The 18,119-nt window shown below is 40.6% G+C and overlaps 1 protein-coding gene across 1 annotated transcript; it reads left to right on the plus strand.

The window, feature by feature from the left end:
* The first annotated feature begins 522 nt into the window (after positions 1-522).
* Positions 523-16,979, plus strand: colgalt2b (collagen beta(1-O)galactosyltransferase 2b). Its single transcript, XM_089001734.1, has 13 exons — positions 523-539; positions 2,733-3,032; positions 6,963-7,073; positions 7,148-7,265; positions 7,376-7,510; positions 8,591-8,795; positions 9,637-9,756; positions 10,526-10,599; positions 10,678-10,784; positions 11,215-11,347; positions 12,097-12,224; positions 12,395-12,601; positions 16,262-16,979. The coding sequence occupies exons 2-13, from the start codon at positions 2,800-2,802 to the stop codon at positions 16,533-16,535; spliced, it is 1,845 nt and encodes a 614-aa protein (XP_088857860.1). The 5' UTR covers positions 523-539; positions 2,733-2,799; the 3' UTR covers positions 16,536-16,979.
* Positions 16,980-18,119: the final 1,140 nt, after the last annotated feature.

An 18,119-nucleotide genomic window follows, 5' to 3' on the forward strand; every position in this document is an offset into this window, starting at 1 on the left:
GAATGTACCCATTCAGAAACCTCATTCCTGCTGTTATTTCAGTTTCAAGGCCACTTTTTATTTCTTTGTTTTTAAAGAAGTTGAAGTGTGAAATGGGGTGACATTTAGTGTTCAAGTGTAACACTAGTTCTTCTCTAAACTTATCAGCAATGATGGTCCTCACTCCTTATCTGGAGTTATCCGGACCTCATCAAACAATTGAAACAGGAATGTGTGTGTGCGTGCTTAAATTGTTTGTTCATACAGACACTCACCAACTTACCAACGAGATATGTTCCGAGCGCTCATTCGTAAGGTGAATTTGTTTGTAAGTTGCTTCAGTGCATTTCATACATAATACAATACATGTTTAAGGCTTATATAAGTATGTTGAAGAGAGAAGAGGCGTTTTATTCCCCAGGTTGAAGGCTTGCAGTCATTAGCTGAGTCAGACATGTTGGAACGAGTCCAGTTTGCAATCAGTGTACAGCCTGACGTGGCTTGTCACGAGCTCCTCAACTGGATGGCGGCGTTTTCCACACGTTCTCTCAACAACGAAGGTGCGTGTGTTTATGAGAAAAATAGAGAAACTTCCACGGTCAAGTTGTTTTTTTTTCTTCGCTCACTTTTACGTTTATGTGTAGCAATAGCGCCCTCTGTCGGCCATGTATTTCATTTCGCCACTCTCGACTTTTTAAATGAATGTGCCCCATTGCGCATTTCAAAACGCTCAAGGTCACTAAACAAGAACAGGAAACATAAGAAAATATTCAAAATATAAATGAGCAAATATCAACGATCGAATGTAGGCAGATTTTCGTCAGAAATCAAAATGGCTGTCACCGAATACTAGGAAAGAAAATTGCGAGCTCTAGAAATACATATGCTAATGTTTCTTTTTGCTTGAAACTTGGCAGTTATGGAGGAAAATATATATTCTACCACTTCTATGAGTTATGAAAAGACAACTTACTCACCTTTACAAAACAGTAGTTTTAGAAAAAAGACCGTAAACTTCAATCAACCCCCCCCCCCCCCCGTTTCTCGTTGTCGTATTCGGAAATTTCAAGAACCAGCATGGAGGGAAACGTGTAATACGTCATCATAAAATGCATATCTTGAAAAATCCCACCAAAACCATTACGTACTTCACAAAAATGCAATGACATACGACTGCGAGTACAGAGTGTGCTCGGTTCACTGGACAGAAACAATCGTGGTGGAATATAGCGAACTGTAGGGTACCTACCAATAGGAAATTGTGTTCGTGTAGGCCTTAAGGTGTTATATTAGGCCCGAATCGTCAATAATTCAGTGGTTTTCAACCTTTAGATGAATACAAGGGCCTTCATTCAGATTATAATCTAAATGTTAAAAAAAGTAACATTGGATAATTTCTCACGGCACAAGTGACGATCTCTCAGTGGTTGAAAATCAATGCTCTACATAGCCGCCACATTTGCGAATTATATCTTAATCAAGCTAATTATTTCGCAACGGTCAAACGTATTTATTTTGTCTGACTGCAATTACACGATATATCCAATAGATGGGAGCGTGAGGCAGGTTATTTTCACCCTCTGGTATCTTTTCCTGTTTTAGTCTATGAATGAAAACTGCGTTCAAAACCGCCATTTTACGTGTGGAGGAATTATACGTTTACGTCATGACCCTCGGTGCTTTTTATAAGCTTATTACTGGACTTAAAAATGTCCGTTTTCACTTGCTATCATGAACTAATACAGTATTTGCACTTGTACTGAAGTGGAGTCTTCGTACTTTTTCAACCCGTGGGATTAGACAACCTGTACATTCAATTGTTATTTTTGTTTTTGTTCAGGCACGCCTCGGACAGCCTCTACCGTTAGGTGACCGTAGATAATTTGTTATGACCTCAGCAAGAAGGGGAAAAAAGCTCCTCAATGGCTGACCTAGCTCAAATAAACAGAATGGGGTGGTCGCCTTATGCCGTCTGTCATTAAGCGGAGGTTCATGCGCAAACAAATTACAGTACAGTGATACATTTTTCTTCTTGTGTTTCAGTGTGGCTTTTTGAAAAGTTCAATTGTCGCTACATGACCCCCCCCCACTCCAAATTAAACAGCGTTTGCGAGGCATTTTCTACTGTCCTAAAAATATCTGAATCACAGACTAATGTGAATTATGAATTTGTCTATGAATTTTTATTAAATAATTCCAAATTATCTTTCAATCTGCAGTACATATGCACCTAAAAGCTAGCAACCACTCATTTGACGACAATGAGGTTAAAATCTTAGCGAAAGAAACGAAAATAAACTGACTGGCTATCTAGCTAGCTATCTGCTAGCTATTTATTCACTACGTAAATGACTGGCTATCTAGCTAGCTATCTGTTAGCTATCTATTCACTATGTAACTGACTGGCTATCTAGCTAGCTATCTGTTAGCTATCTATTAGCTAGCTAGTTTTCGAGCCGAGTTACTTCCCGGTTGAGTGAACGCTGGCATGTGTGGCTGCCGCTGCTCACCCACAGAAAAACTGATCCTGTGACTGTAAAGTGTTTGAGAGTTTTGAAAGGCGCTTAGAAATGAAATGTATTATTATTGTTATTATTATTACTATTTTCGCTATTTGCGAATAGCGGAAGTCCAGTCGATATCAAAAGCAGGTTCACGGGGAAGGTGTGACAGGAGCCCCACTCTCCTCTGCTCTCCTCTCTCACCTCCCTCTTTCTCTCTCTCACGCACACTCCACACCACTGTTCACCCAGAACCTCGGTGCACCCGGGCGGGTCCACCAACCAGCACCAGCACCAGCAATCGGAAAAAGCCGACGACATGCGGGTCCCTCTGCTGCTGTTGGCCGCCTTGTGCTCGGTGCGGGCCGCCGCCGACCACTCGGAGCCGGTGATCCTGGTGCAGGAGGCGGACACGAGCCCCGCCGAAGAGTCGGCCTTGCTCCAACCCAAAGTCCTGATCGCCATCGTGGCTCGTAACGCGGAGCACAGCCTCGCTCACCACCTGGGATGCATCGAGAGGTTGGATTACCCCAAAGAGCGCATCGCTATCTGGTGAGAAACGACATTTTGGATTGTCTTTTTTTTTTTTGCTTTAGAATTATTTACAGAAGTTGTGATTTTTATATGTGCCTTTCAAAGTGCTGAGTGTGTGCTTCTGAGGCAGCCATAAAGCAGCAGGTAAAGTCTCATTAGTGCACTATTAAGAGACGAAATCGTCATAAAATGCCGGTGGGTGTTTTGGGGCTTGAAAGGAGACGTTAAATCGCTTTGACAGCAGGATTAAAAAACAACGAGGAGGGAGGACGTGTCGGGAAGTCACGCGTGTCAAAAATGTGGGCAAGTCCACTTTGGATGACATTAATCACAAGGTCAGTCCATTAGGTACACCTAATTATTTACCTTACTTTTTTTCGTTTTTAATGGCTATATTTGTATTGTACACACACAATTTGTATTTTTCTCCTAGTCTGACTTTTTTGCATTTATTTTATTTTGAAAAAAATTACAAACTTCAAGTGAATGTAAATTACCAAAAATATAACATAATAATTCATTATATAATAATATATAATAATAGTAATAAGTAATATATAATAAAAATAAAATAAATATAAATATATAAGTATATAAATATTTTACATAATTTATATAAATAAAGTCATAGAAATATTTTAACTGATTTATATATAAAATATAAAAATATCCCAAAAAAAATAAAAAATAATTTAATATTATAATATAGTATCTAATAATATAATATAATATAATATAATATAATATAATATAATATAATATAATATAATAAATAATAATTTCATTTATGTAACAATGTTAATTTGATTAACTCATTCATTGCCAGGCGTGCAAAAAGGTGTCCACTCCAGTGCCAGGGTTTTTGTCATTTTCATTCAAATTCCAGGACCCATAGAGTATTTATATTTTAGGGCTACATAAACATTCAATGCACCGTAATAAAACCTTAGACTCTCTTCTTTCATCAGAAAAAAAGTGTTATTTCCTAAATGATATGGGTCCGGAGTTATATGAGCTTGAAATGAGGGCGGCTGTCCAAAATACAATGCAATACATACATATTGGTTTACATAGCGCTTTAACAACAGCTGAAGCTGGAACAAAGCGCTAACATGGCAGCATTTGCCCTTTGTACTTTCTTTTGTCCTTTTTTCAAAACACATCCTCGGTATGCTAACAAAATGTATCATATGATTGGCTATCTGGCTATATATTAGCTATTTATTCCCTATACAATAGCTAGCTATCTAACTTTCTATCTATTGCCCCCATTTGAAGCTCAGATAACTCCAGACCCATATATTTTTTTTTCTGATGAAAGAAGAGAGTTTCGTCCACTGAAGTGAATGTTTATAGATTTAGTAGTCCTAGAAGTCAATATTCTGTGGGTGTTGCAATTTGAGTGAAAATGACAAAAACCCTGGCACTGGAGTGGACACCTATTTGCACATCGTCTGGCAGTCAATTAATATCCATTTTTTTCCATTGATGTGTTCATTGCCACTCCCGCAGAGTTTCCAGTGTTTTTATGTTACACTTCAATAGGATTGGAGGGTCAAAAAAACGCAAGCCTCCGCGTAACCTTGAATGTGACTACTGAATGTCACACTTGAGCGAGAGTCCACTTTTTGTTGATTCCGAGACTCATGAGGAATTTGACGCTCTTTCTTCTCTTATTTTTCCCTCTCAGCCTTCACAGGACTGGCGTTCAAATATCGAAACGACTGAGAGCTTTCTCAGACATAAAAAAAATGGTTAATTCCTAAGTTATAATGGTCTGGAGTTATATGAACTTGAAATGGGGGCAGCTGTCCGAAATACAATAAAATACTTTACATATTGATTTATATAGCGCTTTCACAACAGCTGAAGCTGTAACAAAGCGCTAACATGGACAAGAGGCAAATGCTGCACCCTCGTGAAAGGGCAAGTAAGTAAGTAAGTAAGTAAACAAGTAAGCAAGTATGTAAGTATGTAAGTAATAATAATAATAATAATAATAATAATTCATTTCATTTATAACCACCTTTCAAAACTCTAAAGGTCACTTTCTGTGGGTGAGCAACAGCACCCACACGCACCAGCCTTCACTCAACCTGGAAATAACTCAAATAGACAGATAGCTAGCTAGATAGCTAATATATTGCTAATGAGGTCGCAGTGTCACGCAGATTGACAGGTATGGTGTCATTATGCTCTGGAGCAGTTAAATTTAATTCGGAAGACGGGGCATTTTGTGTAAGCATTGATTCCGCTGACTGCTTGAATGGTGTCCCACAAGGATCAATCTCGGGGCCCCAGCTGTTTTCATTGCATTTGATGCCATTGGATTTCATCTTAAAAAAAAGTCTTTTTTTTTTTTTTTTTTTTTGCAGATCCGAAGTCTGTATCGCTAAGCCAAATAGACACTCTCAGGTCACTTTTATTATTTACTTATTTATTTATTCATTGATTTATTCTCATTCTCAACCTGTGTCAGTAACTGTGCCGCTTTCTGGTATCTCGATTGCGCTCGCGAGGATTTTCGCGAGGAACGCACCTTTGCCAGTAGAGAAAAGAAACTTTCCGAGTAGAATGTTGTGTTATGACTACGAAATTACAAAACACACGCAGGCGTGCGCACGCAACGTGACACATGCATTTTTGTGTGTGTATGTGTGTGTGTGTGTGTAAAAACAAGCCTTGTTTTGACTATTTATCATCAAATTACACAGCTTTGCACTAGCAAGTAAACAATGTGCGCCGAAAGCAGCCGTCAGACGCCACCGCTCGCTGTCATTTGGCGGTAATACCGTAGACTAGCACGCTTATTAGCAAATTACAAGCTGCTTTTTACCTGGGAGTGTGCACAGCCATACACACTTTTGGCCCACGGTTAGCTTGTTGGACTTTTCCACTGTTTGTTGCTGAAACTCTCTCCCAAAGTCTATTTTGGCCTACGCGCGGGCGTCACAGTCCGACTGCCTTTATTTTTATACAGGGAAACAAAATTTCACAATGTTTCAACTTATTTCTGGGAATAAATGAGTTGAACGTTTGCTTTGCCACTATGCCTTGCTGTTTAATGGTGTTCCACAAGGTTCAATCTCGGGGCCCCAGCTGTTTTCATTGCATTTGATTGGCTATCATCTTAAAAAAGTATGTTTTTTTCATATGTATGACCCACCCGAAGCCACCACACATAAATAAGTAAATAAATAAATAGGTAGATAGGTAAGTAGCTCGAGCTAGATCGATAGCTTAAGCTAGATCGCTGGCTAGATAGATAGATAGCGCTAGCTAGCTATCTATCTAGATAGCTAGATACATAGATAGCTCTAGCTAGCTAGCTCGATAGATAGCCCTAGCTAGCTAGATACATAGCTCTAGCTAGCTATGAGCTAGAGCGATATCTAGCTAGCTGGACAGATACAGTAGATAGCTCCAGCTAGACAGATAAATAGCTCTAGCTAGCTAGGTAGATAGCTAGTTCTAGGTAGGTAGGTAAATTTATAGATAGCTTTAGCGAGGTAGGTAGATAAAGATAGCTTTAGCTAGGTATATAGTAGCTCTAGCTCGATAGATAGATAAAGATTGCTCAAGCTAGATAGACAGATAGATAGATAGATAGATAGATAGATAGATAGATAGATAGATAGATAGATAGATAGATAGATAGATAGATAGATAGATAGATAGATAGATAGATAGATAGATAGATAGATAGATAGATAGATAGATAGATAGATAGATAGATAGATAGATAGATAGATAGATAGATAGATAGATAGCTTCGGCTAGATAGATGGATAGCTCTAGCTCGATGGATGGATAGCTCTAGCTAGATGGATGGATATCTATAGATCAGAACAATTTCTAACTGGGCAGGCACGCTCATCCGTCCCAAGACTTTTGTCCAGATCCAACAAACGAGCCCTCAACTCTAAACTTGCGACGGTGTCGTTCCAGGGCAGCGAGCGACCACAACGTGGACAACACCACGGCCATGTTGCGAGAATGGTTGAAGAATGCTCAGCGCGTCTACCATTACGTGGAGTGGAGGCCCATGGAGGAACCCAGGTCAGCCATCTTCAAATCCATCTTCTGCCTCAAAATAATCAACACAATCTCTTTATCAATGATGTTCTGTGAAGGTCCTACACGGACGAGTGGGGTCCGAAGCACTGGTCCTCATCCCGGTTCAACCACGTCATGAAGCTGAGGCAGGCGGCGCTCAAATCGGCCAGGGAACGATGGGCCGACTTTATCCTGGTATGAGAAAGATGCAAAAAATGGACCCCCCCCCCCCCGATTTAAAATCAATTGATATCAATAAAAAATCAATCAATATAATATTTCCTATGTGTGTTTTTGCTGTGTAGTTTGTGGACAGCGACAACCTGCTGACAAACCCCCGTGTGCTCAACTTGCTCATTGCCGAGAACTTGACCGTGACGTCCCCCATGTTGGAATCCCGCTCCTTGTATTCCAACTACTGGTGCGGCATGACGCCACAGGTACATTTGTCCATCCGTCTGTCCATCCAGGCATCCATCATTTATTCATACATACATCAAACCATTCCTTCTATCATTCATTCAGCCATCCATCCAACTTCTATTTACTTCAACATCTGTCCACCAGCCGTGATTTTTCCATGCATCCATCTATGCGTTTAGCATCCATCTGTTCAGCCGTAAGACGGATGGATGGACTGACATTCATCCATCCACCCAACCGTCTTTCCGTCCATCCATCTGTTCAGCCATAGTCCATCCATCCATCCACTTATACATTCACTTATACATCCGCCCATCAGCTCATCCATCTGTGCATCCGTCCATCTATCCATCCATCCACCCTCTTATACATCCATCCATCCATCCATCATCCATCCATCTATCTGTCCATCCGTCCATCCACCCATCAAATCATCCATCCGTCCATCCACCCATCAAATCATCCATCTGTCCATTCATCCATCCACCCATCCATCCTTCCATCCATCCATCTGTTCAGCCATAGTCCATCCATCCATCCATCCATCCATCCATCCAGCCATCCATCCATCCATCCATCCATCCACCCACTTATACATCCATCCATCTGTCCATCCATCCAACTGTCTTTCCATCTCTCCATCTGTTCACCCACAGTCCATCCGTCCGTCCGTCCATCCATCCATCCATCCATCCATCCATCCATCCATCCATCCATCCATCCATCCATCCATCCATCCATCCATCCATCCATCCATCCATCCACTTTGACGTTTACTTATACATCTGCCCATCAATTCATCCATCTGTCAATCCGTTCATCCATCCATCCACTTATACATTCACTTATACATTCACCCATCAACTCCTTCCATCCACCCACTTATACATTCATCCATCCATCCTTCCATCTGTCTATCCATCCAACTGTCTTTCCATCTATCCAACTGTTCAGCCATAGTCCATCCATCCATCCATCCATCCATCCATCCATCCATCCATCCATCCATCCATTGCTGTGTAATATGAACTGAATTCACGATAAATATCTTGTGAGTATTTTTCAACTGAAAAAATCCTAAATATGTGATCCTTCAGGGCTACTACAAGAGAACCCCGGATTACCAGCCAATCAGGGAATGGAAGCGTCTGGGCTGCTTTCCGGTTCCCATGGTGCATAGCACCTTCCTGTTGGATCTGAGACGGGAGGCCAGCCGGCAGCTGGCCTTCTACCCGCCTCACCCCGACTATAGCTGGGCCTTTGATGACATCATGGTCTTTGCATTCTCCGCACGTCAAGCGGGTGAGTTGGAAGGTCGCGGCAAACTAGCACATTTGGAGCCTGTCCGTCAAGGTTATTTAGTATCAGGGGCAAAAAAAGAAGTCACACTCTTAAATCGAGATACAGTGATACCTCGGTTTACGAACCCTTTGGCTGACGAACGTATCGGTTTATTGACGACGTGCGACTGGAACGGTTTTGCTAAAATGATGCGATGCTAAAATAATGCTAAAATGATGTGTGTAAAGTGACTTTCTGAAGACCTTGGGTAGATTCGACTGACGTGGCAGCAGGCTAGCAGGCATGATATCTGGGCTAGCCAGCTAGCTAGCTATCTAGCTAGCAACAACTAGTGTGCCGAAACATATTTGGCGGGGTCGGTGGGGCCCCTCCTGGGTCATCAATCATCCCTTCAGTGATGACGAACAAATTCAATTTCTGACAAGTACCACGATTAGAATGAGAAGAAAATCGCTAAATTAGCTATTAGCTAACTATTAGCTATATGCATATAATAATGCGAATTTCCCCATTGTGGGACGATTAAAGGCTTTCTGATACTGATAGCTAGCTAGCTAGCTAGCTATCTATTTTATTTACTTCCGGGTTGAGTGAACGCTGGCACGTGTGGCTGGCACGTGTGGCTGCCGCTGCCGTGACCTTGAGAGTTTTGAAAGGCGCTTATAAATGAAACTTATTATTATCAAAGTCAGACAGCCGTGCTAAATGCTATGCTAACCTCAGAATCATTTGATTGTTGAATCAAACCTTTGTTTCAGTTCCTTGCGGTCAACTTGTGGGGAGGGAAAAAAAATGAAAGTCATAATTGTGTGGTTGTTTTTGTGTGTGTGTTTGTGTGTAGGTGTACAGATGCATGTGTGTAACAAAGAGCACTATGGCTTCCTTCCCGTCCCCCTCAAGGCGCAACAAAATGTCGAGGATGAGCGTGAGAGTTTCATACACACCATCACAGAGGCCTTGAGTGAGTACACACACACTCGCACGCACGCACGCGCACACACACACACACACACACACACACAAACACCTGGGAACGGATTATTCGCATTTTAATGGTTTCCTATGGGAAATTAATTTTTGGGATACACACTGTTCGCCTTACACACTCTGTCTGGGAACCAATTAAGTTCGTAAGCCAAGGTATCACTGTATAATGTTTATTAAAAAAATAGGAATGATATTACGACGAAAAAAACTGGTAAAATGTTTAATTTAACTGATTTCAAAATAAAATTCCACTTGATCGAAACTTGTCTTCTCTGAACTTTTGTTTCTTCTCGAGACTTTTCGCACGGACTTGTCGACTTCGCTTTTTACGAGTAGTGATATTTGTTATGATTAGCATGACTGCTAATATTTAATGACGAAAATGGAATTGAAAATATCTACAAATTCTATTTAACAATTTTTGCATTTCCCATACAAACTTTCTTGTATGCCGTACAATCTAAAAATGTGCAAACATCGTACAGAATATGGCAAAATACGTCTGATTGACAGGTATGTTCATATTCCAAATACAATACATGGATTGGATTAACCGTTATTAGTCTTGCAATAGAGAAATTGACATTTCACAGCAGCCACGTGATGAAAGTAAGAGGAAAGGAAAGGAAGAAGTAGAAAAACAAAACAGGAGCTTCTGTAAAGGCAGCCACTCTCACAGCGCCATCTAGATGTCAAACAACGAAATGTCAGATGACTGTAAATATGCCCTTTCTGCCCTACAGTTGACCACAATATTGAGCCTTCTGAGCACCTGTACTCGCCTCCACCTCCGCAGGATACGATTGGTCTGAATGACGTGAGTTCAGCCTTTCACAAGCGACGCCATTTTCCTGCCTCGTTTCTTACACAAATTATTATTATTATTTTTTTTTAGATCTTCCTGATAAACCTGAAGCGTCGATTGGACCGAAGAAGTCGGATGTTGAAAACAATGTCGGCGTTGGGCCTTCACACCACGCTTTCGGTAGCAGTGGACGGCAAGTAGGTCAATAATCATCTCCAAGATTGTTGAGAAGTCATTAAAGTGATACCTTGGCTTACAAACTTAATTGGTTCCCAGACAGAGTGTGTAAGACGAAAAGTGTGTATCCCAAACATTAATTTCCCATAGAAAACCATTAAAATGAGAATAATCCGTTTCCAGGTCCCCATAAAACATACATTTCTACTAAATAAGCCTTAAAACGACACAAAATATATCTTATTTAATGTTTGTAAGGTGGCATTTTCGTTAGCTAAAGTGTTCGTAAGCCGAGGTATCACTGTTTTATTTTATTTTATTTTATTTTATCCCCATCACCCCCTCACCAACCCTCCTCTGGTCTGCATACAAGCTGCGACATGCATAGGCTGACTAACAGTTTTTTACAGCAAGTTGAATGAGCGTAACGTCTCCTTTCCGACTTCTCAGAGCTTTGAACACGTCCCAGCTACAGGGCCTGGGAATCGAAATGCTACCCGGCTACATGGATCCGTACTCGGGCCGGGTCTTGACCAGAGGCGAGATTGGCTGCTTTCTTAGCCATCACTCCATATGGAGCCAGGTGAGAGAAGTTAAAGGACAACCGACACCATTTTTTGTTTCCTAAATGACATCAGAAAAACGTTTTATAGCATCTAAAATACCCAAAACACGCAGGCTGATATTTTTAGTCATATGCAAAACACCAATAAAAATGACTTAAAGTGTCCCAAAACTGCCACAAAATGAGCTCGTAACTGGGCAGATTCAGAAAGTCCCGCCCCCTTGTTCGTGACGTCACTATTGGTTACACACTGCCTTGCTCCAGAATCAAAACAATGGCTTCAGAGAGTTCAGATTCGGAAAAGATGCTTTCTTGTGACTCATCCATTTATGAATATGATTCATATAGTTCTGAAGCGGAAAGCATAAATGTTTGCAATCAATTAAAGAAGTCCTTCCGTATAAAAACTTTATCCTTTGACTGTAAAGTGACCTTGAGAGTTTTGAAAGGTGCTTAGAAATGAAATGTATTATTATTATTATTATTATTATTATTATTATTATTATTATTATTATTATTATTATTATTATTATTATTAATGATAATAATATTTCTTCAAGTCACAAGTTATTTCCTGGTCAATGGCACCCTCTAGTGGACGTGTAATACTATCACACCACACCTTCCTCAGACATAGCACTACTGAAGGCCTAGGAGCGACACCACTGCTATTAGATATGAGACATCTTGAGTGAACCAGGGCTAGTACTAGATGCATTTTTTTCTACTTCTTCCTGTCCAAGCATATCATCATTTTGGATCCGCAGGTGGTGGAACGCGGCCTTCAGAAAGTTCTTGTTCTAGAGGACGACGTGAGGTTCGAGCCTCGTTTCAAACGGCGACTGCAGGCCATCATGGACGACGTGGAAAAAGCCCAGCTGGACTGGGATCTCATGTAAGAATACACCGCGTTCGCAAATTGGTGTTTCGCGATAGATGTAGCGCCGATAACTGCAAATATAGCAAAATGTTACTATCGACTTAGCTTCAGCGAAACATTCGGGAGTGATTCGCAATTTACAAAAAAACTTTACGATGATGCTAAGATCGTGGTTCACATTTCAGCTACGTGGGGCGTAAGCGTATGCAAGTGCAGCAACCTGAGCGCTCGGTGGACGGCATCAACAACCTAGTGGAGGCTGACTACTCGTACTGGACGCTAGGCTACGTGCTGTCGCTACAAGGCGCTAAAAAGCTACTGGACGCCAAACCCTTCTCGAAGATGCTGCCCGTTGACGAGTTCTTGCCCGTCATGTTCAACAAACACCCCAAGTAAGTCGTTTATATTTTGAAGGATAAATCGGATTTCACGTTTTTAATTTTAATGTAATTTTATTTTATTGTATAGCGATACCTCAGTTTTCAAACTTAATTTGTTCCCAGAAAGTGTGTGTAAGGCGAAAAGTGTGTCTTCCAAACATTAATTTCCCATGAGAAACCATTAAAAATGAGAATAATCTGTTTCCAGGTCCCCATAAAACATAATTTTCTACTAAATTAGCATTAAAACTACACAAAATATGCCTTATTTAATGTTCGTAAGGTGAAATGTTCGTTAGCTAAAGCGTTCGTAAGCTGAGGTATCACTGTATTTAATTTAATTTAATTTAATTTATGTTGTGTTGTGTTTTATTTTTATTTTGTTTTGTTTTGTTTTGTTTTGTTTTGTTTTGTTCTGTTCTGTTTTATTTTGTCTTGTTCTGTTTTGTTCTCTTCTGTTCTGTTTTGTTTTGTTTTGTTTTGTTCGGTTTTCTTCTGTTTTCTTCTGTTTTCTTATGTATTGTCCTGTTTTGTTTTGTTCTGTTTTGTTCTGTTTTCTTCTGTTTTGTTTTCTTCTGTTTTCTTCTGTTTTCTTCTGTTTTGTTTTGTTTTGTTTTGTTTTGTTTTGTTTTGTTTTGTTTTGTTTTGTTTTGTTTTGTTTTGTTTTGTTTTGTTTTGTTCTGTTTTGTTCTGTTTTGTTCTGTTTTGTTTTGTTCTGTTTTCTTCTGTTTTGTTTTGTTTTGTTTTGTTTTCTTCTGTTTTGTTCTGTTTTGTTTTGTTCTGTTCTGTTCTGTTCTGTTCTGTTTATTTTATTTTATTTTATTTTATTTTATTTTATTTTATTTTATTTTATTTTATTTTATTTTATTTTATGATTTGTCATCAGATTAGTTTGAAGGTTTAATGTGTCAGAAACACACAATTTTGGAATTTGCTAAGGAAGAAACGCTGCCTGATTTGAACCACACCTGGTAGACATATTACCCAATCACTTTGGGTGTACCTCAAGGTTCTTTCCCAAGGCCCCTTGCATTTCATTTTCAGTCTTTATCTCCTTCGCATACTTTTTCATTTTTTTTCCACCTCGACCTCTCCTGCAAACCCAACGTTTTCACTTCCTACCTCCTTCCTCACTGCTGATCAGAAATTAATTTATGAGCCAAATCGGACGTAAAGAGATGAAATGATCACACAACTGAAGCCATCTTTGTCTGTACAAACCAACCGGCCCGCAAAGCTGATTACCGTTCCGCTTCACCGCTCTCTGTTCTCAAGTTGCCGTCTTGCTATTTCTTAGCATAACAACCGTTAGCCTGTTAGCATTGTGTCAATTCTCATCGGGAAATACTGACTGAATATTAGCAGCATTTTTATGAGACTTTGTGCTTAGAGGCAAATGAGTCTCTGCATATTAGACTCCCAAATAAACATGGAAGATTTTTTTTTGTTATTTTTATTTTCCCGACAAACTCGGCGAGCGCAAATATTGACTGATGACTCCAAAATAGATGCGTGCAGGTGCACGGAAGTATTACATAAGGATTCAGCAGGTGATGCGTAACCAACGCTGAGAAGTCTTTTGTGACACTTTGCATGGAGTTTTAGAAATTAGCCCCTCCCCCATTTTGATTCGAGTACAGTGATACCTCGGTTTACGAACCCCTGGGCTTACGAACTTTTCGGCCACTTTATGAACATTTTACCTTGGCATACGAACTATTTTTCGGGATACACACGGAGCTGCCACAATGAGTGATGTGTCGTTCGCGAACAAGCCCGTTCTAACAACAAAATGGCAGCCGGCTTGTTTTTGTCCTCTATTCCCTGCCCCCAGTCTTCAGTTAAAGCCACGTGATTGGTCGACCATTGCACATTTATTATACATAAAATAAGGTATATTTTGTGTCGTTTTAAGGCTTAGAAAAATAGAAATTAGAAAATTGGTTTATGTTTCATGGGGACCTGGGAACGGATTATTTTCATTTTAATGGTTTCCTATGGGAAATTAATTTTTGGGTAACACACTTTTCGCCTTATACACTCTATCTGGGAACCAATTAAGTTCGTAAGCCAAGGTATCACTGTAGAGTCAAATATCAACTCCGACAAAGCCTCCCTCACATCTTTTTCACCCATTTTTCCCCCTTTTCTGCACCTTCGACGCGGCTCTCGTCAACAAAGGTTTAACTTTGTGCGCCCCCCCCCATTCGCCCTGCGTCGCCCACTCCTCCCCTCCCTTCTTCTTCTTCTCTTGCCTCTCTTTGAGGAATGCGAAAGCCGCCAAGGCTCGTCCTGCTTGCCCGGAGAAGGGGACAGAATTCCCATTGATAGTGACCTCGAGGCGGTGGGCGGAGTCAGGGATGGATCCTTCGTGTGTGCGTGTGTTACTATGCAAATATTTCGGGATGTGTGTCTAGTGTTCGTCGCGTAGGCGACTCGGTCAATAGACTCTTTGTGCGCACTCTCGGGTATTTATTCGCTCAACAGGGGAAAAAATCGGAATCGTGTGTGTTTTTATGCATTGTTTGTCGAAAGAAAATCGACATGAAACCGACACAAAGCTTCTCCTGTGGACCTTGAGGGCAACCTGGGGCCTGTGGGGAGGCTATTCGTTAGCCTGTCTATGGGATTTTCAGGGATGTGTTAGCATTAAGCTAGCAGACTTGGTGAATCCCTATTTTCTTCACTTTGTTTTATGTTTTGTTTGACACCCAACTTCAACTAGGAGCGGAATTATATTCACTTATATTAATTAACCAGGTGATTAATTAATCGATTATCGAATTAATTAATTGATTAGTTGGTTGTGGGTATGCCATGTGTACTCCCACAAGCATCCGTCATCCAATAGAGGCTATTCTTTAGCCTGTCAATGGGATTTAGTGGCTATCTATTTGCTAGCTATTAGCTAACTATTCACAAGCTGTTGGCTATCTATTCGCTGGCTATCAGCTATCTACTTGCTAGCTATTAGCTATCTATTCGCTGACTATTGGCTGTCTATTCGCTGGCGATTAGCTATCTATTCGCTGGCTTTTAGCTATCTATTTGCTAGCTAATGGCTATCTATTTGGTAGCTAATAGCTATCTATTTACTAGCTATTACTAACTATTTACTACTATCTACTAACTATTTACTAACTATTAGCTATCTATTCGCTAGCTATTGGCTATCTATTCGCTAGCTAATTGCTATCTATTTGCTAGATAATAGCTAGCTATTACTAACTATTTACTACTATCTACTATCTATTTACTAGCTATTTACTAGCTATTAGCTATCTGTTCGCTAGCTGATAGCTAGCTATTAGTTATCTATTCACTAGCTGGCTTTTTATTTATTTGAGTTGCTTCAGGGTTGAGCGAACGCTGGCGCGTGTGGCTGCCCCTGCCCACCCATCGAGAAAAGACTGATCCTGTGACTATAAAGTGGCCTTGAGAGTTTTGTAAGGCGCTTACAAATGAAATGTATTATTATTATTATTATTATTTGCATGGATGTGTTAGCATTAAGCTAGCAGACTTGGTAAATCTGAATTCCTTCACTTGGTTTTATGTTTTGTTTGACACCCAACTGTATACGCACTTTTATTAATTAACGGTGCGATTAATTAATCGATTAACTAATTAATTAATGAGTTGGTTGATGAATTATTTCTTTATTTATCTCAGCGTGGACTACATGTCCCACTACGAGCCGCGAGACCTGCGCGCCTTCTCGGTGGAGCCGTTGCTCATCTACCCCACGCACTACACGGGCGAGCCGGGCTACATCAGCGACACAGAGACCTCCACCATTTGGGACGACGAGGCCGTGGCCACCGACTGGGACCGTCAGAACGCCCGCAAGACCGCCCAGCAGGGCCGCATCCGGACCGTGGCCCAGAACAGCGTCACGGGGGACTCGCCGCCGCCCGCCGCCAGGGCCTCGCGAGACGAACTTTGAAGTGGTGGGAGCCATTTTGACGTGGGTGCCATTTTGACGTGGGTGCCATTTTGACATGGGCGCCATTTTGGAAGCCCTTTAAAAAGACATTTGAAGACACTGTACTTGCTTGCACAAGGGCCTTAATTTATTATTTCCAGTGTGTCTCCTTTGAATTGACTCTATTTCCTCAAATGGTGGCCATTATCCTGTTAGGACAACAAAACAACATGCCTTTCTCAAATAGATGACTCCCTTTTCAGTCATTGGGGGGGGAAAAATGAGTACAGTGATACCTCGGTTTACGAACCCCTTGGCTTACGAACTTTTCCGTCTACGAACGTTAAATTTATGAACATTTTACCTTGGCATACAAACTATTTTTCGGGATGCACACATGTGTCGTTCGCGGACGATCCCGTTCTCCCCACAATAAAATGGTAGCCGGCTTGTTTTGGTCCTCTATTCCCTGCCCCCAGTCTTCGGTTAAATCAAATGTATTATTATTATTATTATTATTATTATTATTAAAATTCATTATTCTGTGAGTTCTGGAATTTGAGTGACAATGACAAAAACCCTGGCACTGGAGTGGACACCTTTTTGCACATAGTCTGGCAGTGAATGAGTTAATATAAAAAAAAACAGAAATGCAAGTAAACTATCGCACCAAAGTTTGATTATTTTCCGTGTCATCGCAACAAATAACATCAGTCAACTCTCATTAATTCCAGGATATTTTGGTGTTTATTGACTTGCGCAGTCAGCACAAACAAGCTCTTGCAGTACTGTTCCCATGAAACTACTGGCGAGGGGGGGCAGACAGCCTCCGGTGGTCTTGCACAACCAATGTGGAATTAAAAAAAAAACTTGAAAGCCAACATATAGGGGTTTAAGGTGCTTATAGACGAGGACCACGTGCTGTTTTATACTTCCTGTCTGCTGGAGGATATGACTCTGCAAATTAGGAGATAAAGCAGCTCCTTGATTTCTGGTTAACTCATACTCACAACTCAACTCATCGTGTTTTGGGTATTTTAGAGGCTATAAAACGTTTTTCTGATGTCAGTTAGGAAACAAAAAAAGTGATTTCAGTTGTCCTTTAAGGTTTTTCTCCAAACAACCAATCGGAGGACAGAAAAATGGGAATCAAGATTTTGTGTGGATTAATTTGAAAACCGGATTTCATGATCCCAAAAGCCCACAAGCAGATTTCGCTGACATGGCAACACACAGAGACTGAAATCTGATTGGCTAGATTGTTTTACATTTCCCATAAGGAGCAGCCAAAGACAAATGATACAAAATAGGAGAGTGTGCTGCTGGGTAATAAATAAATGTAGTGTTTAGTTCTATTTTCGGGAGAGAGGTACAAAAATGACAACAAAACAAAAAGGTGTTTTGTTTGGGAGCTGGACCAGATTAATGGCATTTCATTTCATGCCATTGAGCAAGTGTTTTATTTAATTTCTTGTGATACTGAGAAACTAGCGTGTGCTTCCATCTGCTGGCTGCTCGATTGCGATTTGTCACATTGACTCAGTTGCTCAAATGTTCTTATTTCAACCAGAAGAGGCCAGTGTTGGCTCATATTGAAGCTTGGAA

This window comes from Hippocampus bargibanti, linkage group LG07, assembly GCF_051943395.1.
Source record: "Hippocampus bargibanti isolate YZ-2025 linkage group LG07, ASM5194339v1, whole genome shotgun sequence".
Taxonomy (NCBI): domain Eukaryota; kingdom Metazoa; phylum Chordata; class Actinopteri; order Syngnathiformes; family Syngnathidae; genus Hippocampus; species Hippocampus bargibanti.